The following is a 19,036-nucleotide window of genomic DNA, read 5'->3' as shown; positions in this document are numbered from 1 at the left end:
AGTTCATGACATGACCCTCAAACCACTTTCTGCTAAAGACTTGTTTTGATTTTTAGGAAGCATTGGTTAAATACTGAAGCCAAGAGGCTATTATTCTTGAATTTTCCCTCTTTCTTACTCCCAGTATCCAACAGTCACTAAGGATGACCTTTTCTACATGCAACCATCTCTCCCATGGTTTTGTAAAAACATCAAAGGGAAAGAGGGTGAAGGCCAAATTTATTTGTTTGACTTTTTTAACATGGAGAAATATAAGAAATATTTATAGATCGCAAAAGAAGAAGCTAGTGATAAGAATGAAATGTACAACAGAACAGAAGGTAAAAAGATAAGGCAAGTTTCCTAAGAATGTGCATATTGAAATCTTAGAATAGTTGTAAGAACCTGAAGGAAAAAATGTAAGGATAGGTCAAAATCTATATTTGAGGCCAGCATAGGAGGACACTGAAGGAGTTCATAATTCATTTAATTCTCTATTAGGTCACCTGCTAAAAACGAAAGAAAGAGGTGAAAGTGGGGTCATTTGAAAATATTTGTTGTGGGCATTTGATCTTGAACATTAGTGGATGGAGCTTAGTAGAGGTAAGCAATTATCTGTTTGCATGTTCGTATTTGTGTTCTATATCCAGAACCATGCCTAGAATACAGCAGGCCCTCAGTAAATATCGTATAATTTAAGCTTCACAGTGGCAGAAACCAAGTCTTATTCATATAAATGTCCTCAGCAAGTAAAATTGTGCCTAGTCATTATAGAAACTCAAGCCAAAAGAATGAATTGCTCTATAGAAAATTATATAAAAACATTATCAGCCACATTCTCCGAAACTGGAAGCTTCCCATATTATCCCCTTAAGTTGAACTTTATTAGAAAGAAACAAACACAATTCATGTTAATATCAACAATTCCTTCATTCAAATAATTCTTAGAATAATTGGTATCATTAAAAAGTAATTTCCTTATGCTTATTGGCAGTAATGTACAGTGGAAATAAATGCTAGAAGTATAGCTCAAAGCTATGAATATGCTTCAATTTTCAAGAATTATACCAAAATATTCATTATACTTTAGTTACCCGAGACAAGAAACGGAGCCACTTTTCCTTTAAAATACTTAAAATATTTCTTGTAGATGTAAAAACAACTAAGGAAAGCTCCTAATAAATTCTCAGAAAACATATTTTATGTAAGTTTAAAGTTCCCCACATAAACAATTAGTTCTACCTTGACTCTGTCTGTGCGGTTGTTGAAAAGTCCAATCCGTCTAATGGTGCTGAGGATGGGGTCGGTGGAGTCATCGATCATGTTGTGCGTGGTCACTGGGGGCAATGACTGTCGCTGAAGTATGAGAGGGAAGGAAATGTCAATTGCAGAAAGAATTAATAAGGGTGACTAATTTCAACAATAGGTCATTGACATTTCATCCAACCTTCACACCTTCAGTCTTTTGAGATGGCACTAATGATGATGACTAAGTCTTGTGTGCGTTGCAAAGGAAGATATGGGTTGAAAAATCTCCTTTGCATACTATGAACACATGAAGCTTTTGTTTTTCCCCTGCAGCTACTATATGAGAGAGCTGGACTTCCTGACTGCTTCCAGGACTTATTTGGAATATAAAGGTGTCCTGAAGTCTTGACTTAAGATGAACTTTACTGATTTCTTTTAGCAAGACTGTCCTCCAGTACCTGATTCTTCCCTATTATAACAAGCATTTTCATGCAAGTCTAACACATTTGTTTTATCTCTTTTGTAATAATTCCACTCGACTAAGAAATACTCTTTTCTCTAATGTGACTCAAATTCTATATTTTGGGAATATTTAGGACTTTTTTGTAGTTACTAAGCTATACACAATTTTTATATTGAATATATTGATTCAAAAATAATTTTGTAAGTGAGTGGAAAGACAAATTTCATGAGATTTTTTTAAGGAGTCCTTAAAACCACTAATGAAAAAATGTCCAAAGTAATCATTTAAGTGACTATGTAAGAATGTCTTTTCTAGCCTCAGGTCTAAAAATGTTCCAAATTAGCACATTCCAATAAATTAAAATACTGATTAGATAGAATTTTATAACTATGGGACATGGTAAGTGCTTTTTTCCTTATTACCTGAGTTGAAAAGATGGCTCTTTTCATAATTGTTAGATCATCTCGATCTAAAATATTGTTCATGTCAGGAATTTCTCCTCTGCAGGGAAAAAATGTTAATAACAAAAATAAAAACAGCTGGCACTAATTCAGTGATTCCTAAGCATTAGATTATATATTATACATTTCATGTATTTTAATAAATAATGTTCATTATTCTATTAAGTAAATGTGTTCATATAGACTTAATATTTAAGTACATATTTAATACACATTGTCAATATATATTTTGAATTAAAATCTCATGAAGTCTCCCTCAGCTTCAGACTGACATATCAACCCTTAATTAGTTCATCATTGAATTAGAACTTGCCTGCATATAACTGTGTTCCTATTTGTACAGCTGTTTACAAGTTTTGTCAAATGAAGGATAAAACATTGTTCACGTGACACAACACACTTTCAAAGATTAATTCCTTTATATTTGGAAGAAAAATAACAAGTTATGATATCTAAATTGTTAAGTTTGAATAATGAAGCCTTGAGTGATTGAAGTACAAAGCATTTCAAGCACCTACCTTAATAATGCATCATAGAGTTTTTTCCCAAACTTTTCCTTCACAGAATGTGCAATGTCCCTGTTTGAAACAGATTTATCATTTAAACAGTATGACAATGTTTAATCTTTATTTGTTATGATAATGCTATTGTTTTGTTGACATTCTTTGATATTACATTCTTTGAAATTACAGGTATCTTTTTTATAGTCTCTTCTGTTATTTTGTTACTTGCCAATTCAGCTTAAGTTGACATCTCCAGAGCTGAGGCAACAGAACACCATGGCCAGCACAAAGTGCTTAAAATTTTTTTTGCTTCATGATGATCGGAATAGCGTAGAGAGCAGAGAGGGGGAGTAGATAGACGTATAGATGTAACAAGACGGGAATTCATTGATCATTGTTGAATCTGAACTATGAGTATAGAGGGGGTCATTTTACTAAGCTTTTTGCTTGACATGTTTTTAGAATTTCACACACAAAAAAGTTAAAAAATGTTTGACTCATCTTTAAAGATTTCTACAGGGCCTTGTTCCTTCAATGGTAGCTCATTCCAAAATTTGTATAACACCTATAATGTTATAAGCATTATAATAATCTAAAATAGTAGCACGATGAAAAGAGAGTCAAGTATTATTTGTCTGTAATAATCTTAAGGAAAAAACAAAGTTCAAGGCGATACATGAGATATCATTCACTTAAAAGAAATCTTTTTACATTTATTGCTTGAGAACATTCACAGGACGTGATTACCACAGTTGTTTTCGCACTGCTTGTCCTTTCAGAGTTTCCACGTTGAAATTATTTGTCTTGGCAGGCATGATGAAAAACACCACCACTGTGACGTCACTTTTATGCATCTGATGAGGAATTAGTAAACACAATAGAGTCAACTATCAAAGATTTTTTTAAAGTATGATAGATTGAACTTACACATAGAAAAGTAGTGTTTTAAATACCAGTAGATAAAAGGAATAGTTATTATGAGTCACAGACCAATTATATTCACCTTCCTGAGACTTTTTCAGAAATTTTAATTAAAATTAACATTTAATTAAACATTTAATTAACATTTAATTAAAATTTAATTAAATTTTCAATTTTCAGTCAGTACTTGTCAATGAACAAATTGACTTTCTTTTTTTTTTTTTTTTTGAGACGGAGTCTCGCTCTGTCACCCAGGCTGGAGTGCTGTGGCCGGATCTCAGCTCACTGCAAGCTCCGCCTCCCGGGTTGACGCCATTCTCCTGCCTCAGCCTCCCGAGTAGCTGGGACTACAGGCGCCGCCACGTTGCCCGGCTAGTTTTTTGTAGTTTTTAGTAGAGACGGGGTTTCACCGTGTTAGCCAGGATGGTCTGGATCTCCTGACCTGGTGATCCGCCCGTCTCGGCCTCCCAAAGTGCTGGGATTACAGGCTTGAGCCACCGCGCCCGGCAACAAATTGACTTTCAATCAGTATTTGTCAATTAACAGTTTGAAAATTCAAACAGATTATTTTCACGCCTTTGACAGTCTAGAATAGATAACAATTGCTATTGATAACACTGCGCTTTTCTGTGGTTAAAAAAATAGCATGAATGAGAGCTAATATTACAAGACCAAAATTAATTCTTTAAAATTTCAGATTGGAAATTTAACGAAGATTTAAGCTTTGGTAAAAGCTAAAATGATATTTAAATTTTTTTGCTTATTCATGTTGATTGATGACAAATAGATTATTCACATTTTTCTGCTAAATGTCTTGATTCTCATGATGTCATATTTTGGTTTTTAGCCCTAAAGTAAAGAAACAAGCACATGCTGAGCACTGTGCTGGGGTGCTTTAAATATACTCCCAATGATCACGTATCATAGGCATTTCTCTCCTTATTTTATTAATGTCAAAAGAGAGGAATGAGAGGTTAAATATTTTGTCTGAGTTCCTACAACAGGTTAGTGCCAAAGCTGACATTTAAACTGCTGGCTTAGCATCTCTCAAAAGGAAATGACTTGTTAAAAAGCTGTAAGAATGAAAGCATAAACTCACTTAAAATCATGAACCTCTAAGGAGGTTTATGTGTTCTGGAAATGACTGACTAGCTCCAGAGTGTGGGGCACTTTACCATCTGGTACGTAGTCTGGGCCCTCCAGGGTCTGACATTTTATTAGGGAAAGCTACTAAAGGCATACAATAGGAAACTCACACTAGGACCAGCCAATGAGCTATCAAAGAATAAATGTACTATGTGGAAAGAGAATTCCTTCTTTTAACTTCTCCAAGTATTGCAGTTATTTTTTATGTCTAGTATAATGGTAATCAGTCTTTTCTTCAAATCTATAAATAAAGTGAATATTTAATAATCATATAAATACATTTATTAATAATGTCCCTAAAGACTCTGTATATTTGATATAGTTGTGAGTCCATTATAAAGCTTGTTGAATGAATATATACTAGGAAAATATGAAGTAAGATTATTTAAGAATAATCTTTTTAGCCTTCAGTTCTATTTTGCAGAGTTGGGCTTTATTAATGAATTGCTTGCTTATTAATGTGGCTTTAGTAAATTTTTTTTAGCATATTTGATATAATGTCTGCTCTAAAGCAAAAAATTTATGTCCAAGAAATAAAAATTTAACTCGAGTGTAGTAGAAAACTCAGGAAGGTTTAGATTTTCTCATTATCTCATTAAAATTGAAATTCTACACTCCTGTGAATATTTTCCTATTACTTATTCTGTATTTTTATGTGATTGGGATTGGTATATAAACCAATAGCTCCCATCAAAAGCTATGACATGGTACTTTTTTTATAGTTGCTTCTATTTATGCATATTGTATTGCTCAATTAGTTGAGAATCCACTTTGTATCCCACCTTCCTGAGTGAAAAAATGATTTCACATTGTTGGGAGTAAGAACCTTCTTTTTCCTCCTTCATGCTTTCATGTGGTGTGACATCCACTAGTTCAACAGTTTAAGACTTTCAGTCGCAGGAAGGAGGTGTGGCTGGGGAGGTGAGTGAACCGAGTGTGTGTGTGTCTGCCCTGTTCTACAGAGAGTTAGAGATGTCTGGTTTGGCTGCCAGCTATGTGGCACATGCTTCAGTTGGGGGAGGAGAGTGATGGTCAGAGCTTCCTATGATTAAATGGCTAAGAGTAAAAACAAGGTTCAGTATTAGGATGCCTACTGCCGTGTACATAAGCCACATCTTCCATTATAGTCTTCAATAATTTTTTGAAAATTAATATTTTGCTCTCCATCACTTGATTTCTCTATATTTATTTTTCAATTGATTACAAACTCATGTGAAGGAAAAGGGATGTTATAATGACTTCTTAAAATATAGCATATATAGGCCGGGCGCGGTGGCTCAAGCCTGTAATCCCAGCACTTTGGGAGGCCGAGACGGGTGGATCACGAGGTTAGGAGATCGAGACCATCCTGGTCTACACGGTGAAACCCCGTCTCTACTAAAAAATACAAAAAACTAGCTGGGCGAGATGGCGGGCGCCTGTAGTCCCAGCTACTCGGGAGGCTGAGGCAGGAGAATGGCGGGAACCCGGGAGGCGGAGCTTGCAGTGAGCCAAGATCGCGCCACTGCACTCCAGCCCGGGCTACAGAGCGAGACTCCGTCTCAAAAAAAAAAAAAAAAAAAAAATAGCATATATAATGGGATAAGCTTAAGCTTCTCCTAAAAAAAAAGACGACATTATAGACAAATATAAAAGTCAACACTGTGGCAACTCCAATATGTAAATTGAAAGGCTGAAGCCATTTTTGGAATACTATTATCATTTATTCTCTTGAAAACTATTCTTCACTTCCCACAGAAGAAAGTTCTCCCTACAAGGGTGTTACACCATGTCCTAAAGCTTTCTTACCCTCAGCAGGAAATTTAGCCTGGATAAGGATTCTAGGAAGATGTCAGCTCCTTTGTTTGAAAACTCATACCTCCCAGCAATGAAAAGGAACAAAGTCTTTTCAAGATCAAAGTCCAGATGACTAAAACAAAACAAAACGGTTTCAAATGAAATATAGCAATAGTAACAAAATGTACACAAGAATTCTGTTAATGTACAAAGGGGGCTGGGAAAGATAAACATTTACTATTACAATTCTGTTTTCTCTCTACCAAAGATTCCTCATATCTGATGCTTCTTTTCGTTAATAAAGAAAATCATACCCATAGAAATGACCTCGAACAAAATCTTGGATTCTGGCCTTGTACATGGCATGTAGATTTTGAAACTCATGTACTGCTGAAAATTTCTTAACATTCAAGCCATTTGGAGTAACCACATCTAGAAAAGTAAAACAAAATTATTATTAAAATTCTCTTTTCAAAGAGGGTACATTGTAGAAATAAGTATCTTTAAAACTATAAAGCTAGATGTTTATTAACATTCCACTTTCTGACTACCATAAAAAGTAAAATTTATAAAACTTCCATTTCATAAAAATTCACAACACATTTGGTCTATTGATTGAAATAGGAAATCAGAAACGCCTGACCAAAATAACAATGAGGGACTGGTACAATGAAACAGGTTAATCAATAGCAATAATAATTGTTATTATAGTATTCATTTATTGATTATTTAATGTGCACCAGGTTTTGCTTTAAAGGCTTACAGTGTAACTCAATCTCTTCAACAAACCAAAGGAGTGAGTGCTCTTATCTGTATTTTCAGAGGTGGAAACTCAGGCACAGACTTGTTCAAAGACCCTGTCCAAGAACACACGGCTGGTAAGTCGAAGCAGAATCCATGCAGTCTGCCCCAACATACTGTTTCCTTAACCCTGCACTAAACTACCTCCTGCCATCTTGTTTTCCACAAGTGTATGGGACACCTTTTGTACATTTGGAAAATTGGAAAAGGCAGCCTCTTACTTCTAATTTCTATTCTTATTTCTATTTCTTATTTCTAAGGCAACTGATTCATTCTTCCCAGGAGATTCGGTTGCTCAGGCAGGAAAACATTCTTGGTTTTCCAAATATTGGTCTGTGACAAGAAACAGAGGGACCACTCCTAGCATATGATGGAAACTACCTACTGAGTTGAATACATGGGTTATCACATTTAGTAGCATAAAAGTAAAAGCAAGAAAAAAGAAGCTATGTTAAAAAAAATTTATCACAGGGCTATGAAGATTTTTGTAATTTTAAGAATCTTTTCCAGCCTGGCCAACATGGTGAAACCCCATCTCTACTAAAAATACAAAAATTAGCCAGGCGTGGTGGCAGGCACTTGTAGTCCTAGCAACTGGAGAGGCTGAGGAAGGAGAATCGCTTCAACCCAGGAGGCAAAGGTTACCGTGAGCTGAGATCATACCACTGCACTTCAGCCTGGGTGACAGAGCAAGATTCCATCTCAAAAGAAAAAAAAAATCTTTTACAGTTAACTGCCTATTTTCTTGATATGATTCCACAAAATCAATCCAGGCTTTTTGGTCATTTTTTGTGGAAAATAAAAACTTACTGATTTTTATGAGTTTTTATTAAGTAATCTGACATTTGTTATACTCTTTTACATGCATGGCCACTGTAGAATCAATTTTAAGTAGCCAAGGTTTCCAGTGAAAGCTTTCATGTGAGTAATTCCTAAATGAACTATATAATGTGATTCGTATAGTATGACAATTACATCTTAAAATGTATTTATCTTTCTATAGCAATTACGTAGGGCTCATTTTGTGCCAGGCCCTATTACATTTGACATATAATAATTTTTTTAAATCCCTATGAGGTAAGTTGTTTTCACTGTCCCCGTTTTACAAATGAAGAAACTGGCCTACAGAATATTAAGTCATTTGGTCAATGTCAAGTGAGTACAAAGTAACAGAGGCTGGATTTAGAACCAAAGCAGCCTGGCTCAGGAGTCTCTGCCCTTTTGACGCAGTGGTGTCATACAACTGTACCATACAAAAAGCTATAGAAGGCAAGAATGTATGTGGATACCAGCTTATTATGGATTGTAATCCTCAGCAATTTTCTAAATTGTTTTGCAAACAATTATAAAAGTAGATCTGTGTCCTGAAATTGTCTGTTTATTAGCCTAAAGAGTTAGGCCAATGAGGTCTTCTAATATCCATATTAATAATAGAATAATCTCATATGCACAGGCCTATGTGCAGTCATATGCTGGTAAAATTTAACAAAAAGTACTCCAGGAAAAAGAGAGAAAAAGAGAAAGAGAGAGACAATTTCAGTATTTCCCTTTCTCCAAGGTGTAAATATTCCCATTATGACTGATTTCAAGCTACCAATGTAAGTGCAGAGTTGGGAAGAAAAGTGCAGTAACACCATTATAGTATTTCCATCCATGAAATATATATATATATTGATGTTAATGAACCATTATATAGGTGATAGGTTTTAGGTTATTTTTACATAATGGTGCAGTAACATATAATGGTATTACTGCACCATTATATAAAAATAACCTAAAATCATAGTAAAATGTAGTAAAATAACTAAGAAATGGTGTTAAATTAGTTAAATTAATTTGATTAGTTAAAATTAATTAGTTCATATGATAGAATATGAATAGATTTTCTCTGGAAAAGAGATCTTTCCCTGGAAGCAACATTGATCACCAATTTCTTACTATTGTTCCCAAGTAGAAGACAGTGTCAATGTTACCCACATTTCTGATGTTAGGCAACGCCAACACAAAGGAAAAACATTGACTAAAGGATGGTATTAGCTAGAGTTCATATTAAGGTATTAGCATGGGCTCAAAAATCAATAATTGCAACACTATTAATGACTATATTAAAGGGAAAATGACAAATTTTCTAAAGCAACACAGGATATTTAAGGCATATGTTATATTCAGTTTTGTATCTGTAATTAGTAAATTTATAATACTGCCTTCCCTCCAATATTTTTAAGAAAATATCACCTTTTCAACATCTTAAATTATTTTGAGTCAAATTTATGGCAAAAGCATAATGATACAGTAGCAAAAATAAGCTTTTGCCAATGATTATATAGTGATATTTTGAAACATATCTGGCCCCATGTGTGTTTTTGATCTAGTCAATTTATCTCTTGCTCTGTAGTTGTGCCCTCAGCATTAAAAGTAATGGCTCTAGTTAAACTTTTAATTGGGGAGGACTTCAAGAAAAACCAAGGAATAGAAAGTCATAGTTACTCTATGTGATCCTATTTTTTTCAGAATGCTCTCGGGAGGGTTTATATGTTTACTGATCTACTGAAAGTCCATTGACCTTCCTGAGCCACAAAATGTTCAGAGATTTCACAATTTCCATCAGAGCCACCACATGATTCTACTGCAAGTCTGAAGAAGACCAGATTGCAGTGTTTACAGTTTCTGGTAGAACTTCCAGGTAAAGCTAGTTTGTGGGCACTCAGTAATAGATGAGAACTTGGGGAAAATCTAGACAGTGATCCACACAAAATAATAATTGTTGATATTTTCTAAATCTTTACAATGGACCAGGCACTGAGCTGAGTTTTTTTCCATATGTCAACTCTTCGAATCATTGCAACAATTCTAGATAAGAGAAAGGATTGATTTTTTTTTTTTTTTTTTTTTTTTTTTGAGACAGAGTCTCGCTCTGTCGCCCAGGCTGGAGTGCAGTGGCCGGATCTCAGCTCACTGCAAGCTCCGCCTCCCAGGTTTATGCCATTCTCCTGCCTCAGCCTCCCGAGTAGCTGGGGCTACAGGGCCCATCACCACACCCGGCTAGTTTTTTGTGTTTTTTAGTAGAGACGGGGTTTCACCATGTTAGCCAGGATGGTCTCGATCTCCTGACCTGGTGATCCACCCGTCTCGGCCTCCCAAAGTGCTGGGATTACAGGCTTGAGCCACCGCGCCCGGCCTAAGAGAAAGGATTATTATCCACATTATGCAGATAAGACACAGAGAGCTTAAGCAACTTTTATAATGTCACACAGCTAGTAACGTATACTCAACATAAAATCATTTTTGATACTGAATACAGGCAGTTTGGCAAAAAGCTCATGCTTTGACCACTACTCTGTAGCTATATTCTTAAGAAAACAAAAATTTAAGAAAATAGTATATAGAGAAAGCAGGACCCAGAATACAATCTTGGAGAATGTCCACTTTGAAAAGTAAAAGAAAGTAGAAAAACGATTAGAAGCACCAGAAAAGATTATACTGGAAAGAAACTAGAATGTGCAGTGTCAGGAAAAAGAATGGAAACAGATGTTCACCACCTTTAAATGCTAGAGAATATAAAGAAATATAAAAAACATTAGATGACCCTGAATTTGATGATTTTTGGAAAAGCAATTTTAGGCCAGAGTTGGAGGTTGGAAGCCAGAGTCCCAGGGGCGAATGAGTAAGTGAACCTAGCAATTATGGTTTACTCTTACAAGATATTTGGCAGCAGGAGAAAGGAGGAGATGGTATGACATTTGGCAGGGTAGCAACCTCAAGAGAAATTTTCATTTTAGAATAGGCAAAAAAAAAGAAAGTATTTCGGTGAGCTCAGGAAAAGATACTGTAGACAGGAAAAAGGAATATCCAAGAGAGAAATAAGCATATTGATGGAATAAACTCCCTAAAGAAGAATGGGAGTAAGAATCCAAGTGAATCCAAGAGAAAATCCTTGGAAACAAAAATGCTACCATAGGTTCTTAATGCTTCGCTATTCAAATTAGTTGGGTTCTCGTTCTATCTTGTTTTTTATTTTTTTGTTTGTTTGTTTTAATCTAGCACCTTGAAATACCTCCTCTACACATTCTGCTATCTGAAAGAAGGACAACTGGAGACAAGACCATAGGAATTAAGCAAGGAGGATATATTAATTAGGATGGTTTGGTTGCAAGCAATATAAACCTACTAATGCTGGCTTAAGTATAATAACAAGGAATTTATTAGTAGGATGCCAGAGTGTCTCACGGCAAAGATTTAGCTGAGCCTTAGGAATGATTTTTAAAAGTGGTTGAAATTGGCCGGGCGCGGTAGCTCACGCCTGTAATCCCAGCACTTTGGGAGGCCGAGGCGGTTGGATCACGAGGTCAGAATTTCAAGATCAGCCTGGTCAAGAGAGTGAAACTCCGTCTCCACTAAAAATACAAAAATTAGCCGGGCGTGGTGGCAGGCGACTGTAATTCCAGTTACTCGGCAGGCTGAAGCAGAGAATTGCTTGAACCCGGGAGGCGGAAGTTGCAGTGAGCCGAGATTGGGCCACTGCACTCCAGCCTGGGTGACAGAGCAAGACTCCGTCTCAAAAAAAAAAAAAAAAAGTGGTCGAAATCACTGTGGAGAACCTAGAGTTCTCTCTCTCAGTCTGTTTTTGCTTCTCATAGCAATTCAGTGTAGTTTAATCTCTTTGCATCCAGTGCAACAGAATAGAAAAATAAACACTACCAATAGCTCAAAGCTGGCATTCTATCATATGACAGTGCATTCAGAGATTCGTTTGAATGGGAGCATTCTGATTGGCCCAGCTTATGTCAGATGTCTTCTTTGGGGCCAATCAGCTGTGGCTGGATGACAGGGCTATGTCTTGAGTATAAGTTCTTCACATTGCAAGCGCTGGTTGACTCTGCAGATAGTTCCCAGAAAAATTTGCAAGGAATTTGGGGATAGGTAAAATAACATGTTTCTACCAACACAGCACCAATGAGGCAACGTTACAAGACGTAGGACTGGGATAGTCTCACACAAATTTCTATTTTCTTGGTTTTCATTTTCTTAAAAGATTAAGAGTCAACTGAGCTTCCTTACACATACCAACTCATTATGACGATCCAGGTCATACCGAGGTTACTTCAAGCATAGCTCATTTATTCAACAAGCACAGATTGAACACTTAGCCATGTTCCAGATACAGCTCTGTGTTGGTTTCCCTGCAAACCTACTGAAATTGAGAATTAAAATACACTTAAAGAGCTGCATGGTAACTGGATGCAATTTTTCCTCAAACTTCACGATGGAAAAACAAAATCCTCATAGTCTAATGTCATTTGGGACTGAAAGATAGGTGATCCAGGGATAATAATTACCAGGCTTTCTCTTCAGCATATGTTCAGCCTCTATTGCTGTTATTTCAGAAACCGTGGTGAACACATGAGCGCAATGAACAGAGGCTCGCTCCATGCAGTACCGGTGGTAAATCTGCCTTTCTCCAGCTTCTTTGTCTATGTTAAACTGTTAGAAACAAAAATAAAACACACATTTGCTAACACTAGCCCTTCTACACAAGCAAAACAAAATCGCACATTTCACCAGTTGGCTTTCCTCAAGGCTATGTAAAATTTTGTGACCACAAAAAAGTAATAAAAGCTTGAATTAAACCCATTAGTACAACATACACAAGCACTTACACTTTAAAAGACATTGTTTACTCCATTTCTCCTTCCAAACTGCTGTTTAACTCCCTAAGTAAATGATGTTTCTACCTTGCTGTAATCACATAGAATTCTTGAATTTTTGACATTTTAATTACACTTTTACTTATTCTACATCTTGGAATACTGAGCTAATGCCTTTCTCCAAAGTCTTTTATGTATTTTCCCATAAACAGTGAAACAAAGTTGACATTAAATTTGACATTGAAAATAAGAATAATTAGTCCAGGCGCGGTGGCTCAAGCCTGTAATCCCAGCACTTTGGGAGGCCGAGACGGGCGGATCACGAGGTCAGGAGATCAAGACCATCCTGGCTAACACGGTGAAACCCCGTCTCTACTAAAAATACAAAAACTAGCTGGGCGAGGTGGCGGGCGCCTGGAGTCCCAGCTACTCGGGAGGCTGAGGCAGGAGAATGGCGTAAACCCGGGAGGCGGAGCTTGCAGTGAGCTGAGATCTGGCCACTGTACTCCAGTCCAGTCCGGGCGACAGAGCGAGACTCTGCCTCAAAAAAAAAAAAAAAAGAAAATAAGAATAATTATTATAATGCTTAATTCACTGGAAGGGAACCTGAGAAAGAGAAAGACAAATGCTTTTCCTTAGTTATAGATCTTCCCCTATATAATTGCAAAGAGTATACAGTTACTCTAGTTAGATATTGTGCTAGATTATGCAATTATCTATACTTCCGGGTAGTTTAACTCTAAAAAAGTCAAATTCCCAACAATCACTTAAATAATCGGCAACTGTTGTGGGCTTTTGCCATTGTACTTAGTTACTGAATGTAATGTTTCACATAGCTGCATATGAAACTAGCAGTGTCTAAGACAAAAAGAATATGTAAAGTTTCTGACATTATATAAGTAGGGTGCTTTTCATAATGAAGATTGTTAGTAGCTCTTCAGCACTAGTGTCAGGCACTCCACTAAGCACAATGACATATTTAATCCTTGTAAACTACTGAGACACATATTTCGTCTTCATTTTATGGAGAAGGAAATTGAACCTTTTAGAGGTCAAGAAACTTGTTGAAGGTCACATTGCTATTAAGAATCTTAGTAGAAACCTAATTTGATCCCTAATCAGCCTGACTGATGAATGAATACAATCTTGTATTCATCTGTTTTTATATCATTTAGACTTCAACTCTATCAACAAGTTAGTCCCAATAATTATGGCATCATAGAGAGAAAAATACTGAAAAGAGACCCATTCGAGGAATCTCATGATTAGAACAAGAAAACTTCGGCCAGGCGCGGTGGCTCAAACCTGTAATCCCAGCACTTTGGGAGGCCGAGACGGGCGGATCACCAAGTGAGGAGATCGAGACCATCCTGGCTAACACGGTGAAACCCCGTCTCTACTAAAAAATACAAAAAACTAGCCGGGAGAGGTGATGGGCGCCTGTAGTCCCAGCTACTCGGGAGGCTGAGGCAGGAGAATGGCCTGGACCCGGGAGGCGGAGCTTGCAGTGAGCTGAGATCCGGCCACTGCACTCCAGCCTGGGAGACAGAGCAAGACTTCGTCACAAAAAAAAAAAAAAAAAAGCTTCTAGAACATTCTTTCATGACTGTAATATTTGGAATCATCTCTCTGAAAATGTTTGAATCAGGTTGTATATGACATGCTTGGATTAGCAGAAGTTTTCTTAAAAGCTCTATGTGTCCAGTCTAATTCATGAAACCAAATCTCTCATTTAATCAACTTTTGTGAGCAATTTATGCGTATCTATTACCTTTAAGAAACTTATAAATTAATGGAAAATGGGTAAAAAAACAAGTGGAAATGAAATGAGTATGTGTCTGAATAAGTCACAGGATCAGAGCAGCACTGATTCACTCTGGCTGAAGGTAGGCAAAAGTATCTCATACTATGCAATAAGTGTAGTCAGCATCAACCCTACAAATGTAAGACTTTCAAGTGCAAAGACGAAGACTTACTCATCTTTATATTTCCAAACTGGTTGGATGAATAAAATGGCATTTGGACCAGGACATGAAAGTTTAATTCTGGGAAAGTTATTTTTAGCTGAAATGCTAGCCGCCCTAAAGAACAAGTATAGAAAATGCTATGGCATGTGCAGAAAATAGCAGCACATCTGATGTGACTGTAGCATTGGATGTAGAATGTAAGAGACAGAGGCTGGTCAGATATAATAGGGCCAGATCACTGAAATCCCTGAAGATGAGCCTAGGAATTTTGCCTTTGTCCTATAAACAAGAAAAGCCACTCTGAAAGTGTTTGTTTACAGGTGTGGTAAAGACAGAGTCGATGTTTAAGAAAAATAACTCTGGAAAGAAGTAAAGAATGTTTTCTATCCTTTTGAGTATTTTGTGAATTTCAAATGAGATAACAAACGTCAAATGTTTAGAAAAGTGCCTGGAATATGGAAAGTGCTCAATAAATTTAGCCATTGTTACTATTAATTATTATTATTGTTGTAGAGAATCACATGTCACAGATAAGACAGCATTTAACATTTGGACATTTAGAGACGGAAAGATAGATTTTCTAAATGAGCAGGCTGAGTATGCACAAATACAGTGGCAGGATAGCAGGAGCCTGGAAACCCCGTGAGAGGCCTTGGGGAAGTCAGGCACTTGTGCATGCTTCTGCCTTTCCCTCCTCCCATGGGACACCCTTATCTTTTAGGTCTGTAGTATGTGTGGCCACACCTGTGGCTTTACAGAAACTATCCATTTACACATGTTGTCCACTCTTGATGATTGTATCTTAAAATCTTTGTACAATAATTCCAACATAGGACATATCTGGACCTGGTCTTTTTGACAATGGGTTTTTACTTTCTTGCATTTTAATATATCTCATAATTTTTTATTGAATTCTGGACAATGTATATAGAAAAACAAAAAATGGGTAAAGTACATATTAATCAATAAAACACAGTCCAGTGACACAGTGGGTAACCCTATAATTGAAGTTGACTAGCTCAAAACTTGATCAGAAGAAAGAGCTTAAATCCACCAAATAATTGTCCATAGCTTCCTTCCCCATTTTCCAATCCCAAATGGCATTGTCCTCAGATTTCCATCTAGGAAATTCCATTACAATTAAGAAAAAAAAAAAAAGGCCAGGCGTGGTGGCTCACGACTGTAATCCCAGCACTTTGGGAGGCTGAGGCAGGCGGATCATGAGGTCAGGCAATCAAGACCATCCTGGCCAACATGGTGAAACCATGTCTCTACAAAAAACACAAAAATTAGCCGGGCGTGGTGGTGCGTGCCTGTAGTCCCAGCTACTCGGGAAGTTGAGGCAGGGGAATTGCTTGAACCCAGGAGGAGGAGATTGCAGTGAGCCAAGATCGCATCACTGCACTTCAGCCTTGCAACAGAGCAAGACTCCGTCTTAAAAAACAAAACAAAAAGAAAAACAAAACCGTAAGAAAACTAAAGGCTTTAGGGAATAAAAAAGCATTTATTATGCAGCCATTAGAGTTGAGGGGATAATTGATCAATGACTGGACTTTAAAAAATTAGTTTGGAGGCCGGGCATGATGGCTCACGCCTGTAATCCCAGCACTTTGGGAGGCCGAGGTGGGCGGATCATGAGGTCAGGAGATGGAGACCATCCTAACTAACAAGGTGAAACCCCGTCTCTACTAAAAATACAAAAAATTAGCCGGGCGTGGTAGCGGAGGCCTGTATTCCCAGCTACCAGGGAGGCTGAGGCAGGAGAATGGCTTGAACCCGGAGGCGGAGCTTGGCAGTGAGCCGAGATCGCGCCACTGCACTCCATTCTGGGCGACAGAGTGAGACTCTGTCTCAAAAAATAATAATAATAAATGAGTTTGGAGACATATTCTTAGAGGTTCTCAGAAATTTCATATGCTGGCTGAAAATGGTTAAAATGTTATTTTAAATAATGAATTTTACTAAAAACTTAAATCAGCATTAGAGTTTTTGTAATTGGCTTCTAACAAGAATTGTTTTCAGTTAGCAGTAATTTGAGGAAAATAGCTCTAATCTTTCTGATTTCACAGAAGTTTAATTATCTTATTCTTGTTCTCATACTTGCCCTATTTTTATTTGTCTGAGTCAGAATTTACTGAAACTGATTCTGGTTCCTGCATCAAAGATTAAACTATGACTTATTCCTTATGCTGAATTTTTAAAAACCTTTCACGTATATAATTTGGCATTCTTATGTGTCACTTAGTGTGAGCATGGGGGCTTCTGTTGTGAAAAATGATTACGGACTTAACCCAAAAGCTAGTTGTTGACTGCTTGTGGTCTACTAGTCATTTTGCTATATAGACTGGAATATATATTTTATATATAAAATGGATATAGCAAGAATATCCATTTTACTGGAAAGATGGGCAGGGGTCTGACTAAACTTAAGTATCTCAACCAGTGAGGGACTTTAAACTAGGGAGATATGTGAGATATATGTGAGAAAGTGTGATAAATACGGCCCTTTCCTCAAAAGGTAAAGCTGTCATGTATAACTATATACTCTAATGTGTTTCTTCCTTAAAATCAAGTAAGAATATCCTATGTATATTATTAGCAGCTTTTAAAATTTTTTATTACATATAAGATTCAAGAATTCCGAAGTGGGCCGGGTGCGGTGGCTCAAGCCTGTAATCCCAGCACTTTGGGAGGCCGAGGCGGGCGGATCACGAGGTCAGGAGATCGAGACCATCCTGGCTAACACGGTGAAACCCCGTCTCTACTAAAAAATACAAAAAGCTAGCCGGGCGAGGTGGCGGGCGCCTGTAGTCCCAGCTACTCGGGAGGCTGAGGCAGGAGAATGGCGTAAACCCGGGAGGCGGAGCTTGCAGTGAGCTGAGATCCGGCCACCACACTCCAGCCTGGGCGACAGAGCGAGACTCCGTCTCAAAAAAAAAAAAAAGATTTCCAAAGTGAAATACTCAATCTGCCACTCTGATATTTTCTCTTTCACTGAAGTCAAAGTGCACTCCTCTCCAGGAAGCATGCTTGTTCATCTTATCAGCTTATCACAGATGACTGGTTTGCCCTTATTAGTCCACCATTACTATGTGTGGCTAAGAACCTCCTATATCCCCAAGCTTTCTGAAATCCTTGGTGACTTTATTTTAAATGTACAGCTTATGTTTCTAGCTTGACATTTAGATTAGGCTGACCTTTTCATAGGGAAGGACTCATCAGGACCACTCATTGCTTTACAGATGTTAAAAGTTTTTCAGAAAGAGCTTTCTTGCGCTCTGAGTGTCTTTGAGACAGTAGTATAACTTTTCAGTAATATTATCTGAGTATTATTTATGTATTACACACACATACACATTCTGTTTTATAGAACCCTAGAACTCTTTAAGCTGGGAAAGTTTTAAAAATCAACTTTCTAACTTTCTAATTTTCCTGATAATGAAACCGAACCCTAGAGTGCTAAATAGATTTGATTGTTAATACAGATACCAAATCTGCAAAACCTCTGAATTGATATTCCTCAAATGCTTTGTTAATATTATTAACATGATGATATAAAATACATACTTTCATTAATCTAAATTGACATATAGAAAATAGAAGAAATAAATCAAAACTGAATGACTTTGGCAGGTCATAGAATCAGGTAACCTGCTAAGATTAGCAAAAATAACTTGTTGTTCACCAAGGACCCATATCCCTGTTTGCAATAACTTCTGTTTTACTTGATGCCACAAAAATGCCCCCTTTGCATTGCAAAGTTACAGGGAAAATTGAACCTATCAACCTATAATGTGGCTCTTAATCAATTGTTTACTTGGAGGATAGAAGAAATAGAGGAAGTAAGTCTCACAGTGCAAGTTTATATGTCTCAAATGCCAGTTCTCTACCTGCCACTCAGAGCTGTGTGTAGATCCAGGGTGTTCACAGAACTTCCATAGCCTTTGCCTAGAACAAGGGCCCAACCCTGGGCCAACACTCCTACCATATCCCTCTGGAACTATTGTTCCACAGCGGGACAGAAATCAGGCCTCTCACCTCTATACTCTAGTGTACTCTGAACAAAGTTGAGCTATATGAGCTGTCTGTCAACCCAAGGGAAGCTTTGTCATGAATATTGATTAGC

General features: G+C 37.1%; 1 protein-coding gene across 1 annotated transcript in view; it reads right to left on the bottom strand.

Annotated features, from left to right (window-relative positions):
• The window catches only part of GYS2 (glycogen synthase 2), a 76,721-nt gene that overhangs the window by 21,959 nt on the left and 35,726 nt on the right, over positions 1-19,036 (bottom strand). Inside the window, exons 5-11 of the mRNA XM_033222701.1 lie at positions 12,635-12,779; positions 6,812-6,929; positions 6,510-6,630; positions 3,402-3,508; positions 2,670-2,729; positions 2,113-2,191; positions 1,222-1,335 (exon numbers count right to left, since the gene is read on the bottom strand). Of these exons, the coding sequence (XP_033078592.1) occupies positions 1,222-1,335; positions 2,113-2,191; positions 2,670-2,729; positions 3,402-3,508; positions 6,510-6,630; positions 6,812-6,929; positions 12,635-12,779 (744 nt within the window). The remainder of the gene's footprint in view (positions 1-1,221; positions 1,336-2,112; positions 2,192-2,669; positions 2,730-3,401; positions 3,509-6,509; positions 6,631-6,811; positions 6,930-12,634; positions 12,780-19,036) is intronic.

This window comes from Trachypithecus francoisi, unplaced genomic scaffold, assembly GCF_009764315.1.
Source record: "Trachypithecus francoisi isolate TF-2019V2 unplaced genomic scaffold, Tfra_2.0 Lachesis_group11, whole genome shotgun sequence".
Lineage (NCBI taxonomy): Eukaryota > Metazoa > Chordata > Mammalia > Primates > Cercopithecidae > Trachypithecus > Trachypithecus francoisi.
This window is presented reverse-complemented; position numbering and strand designations above follow the sequence as displayed.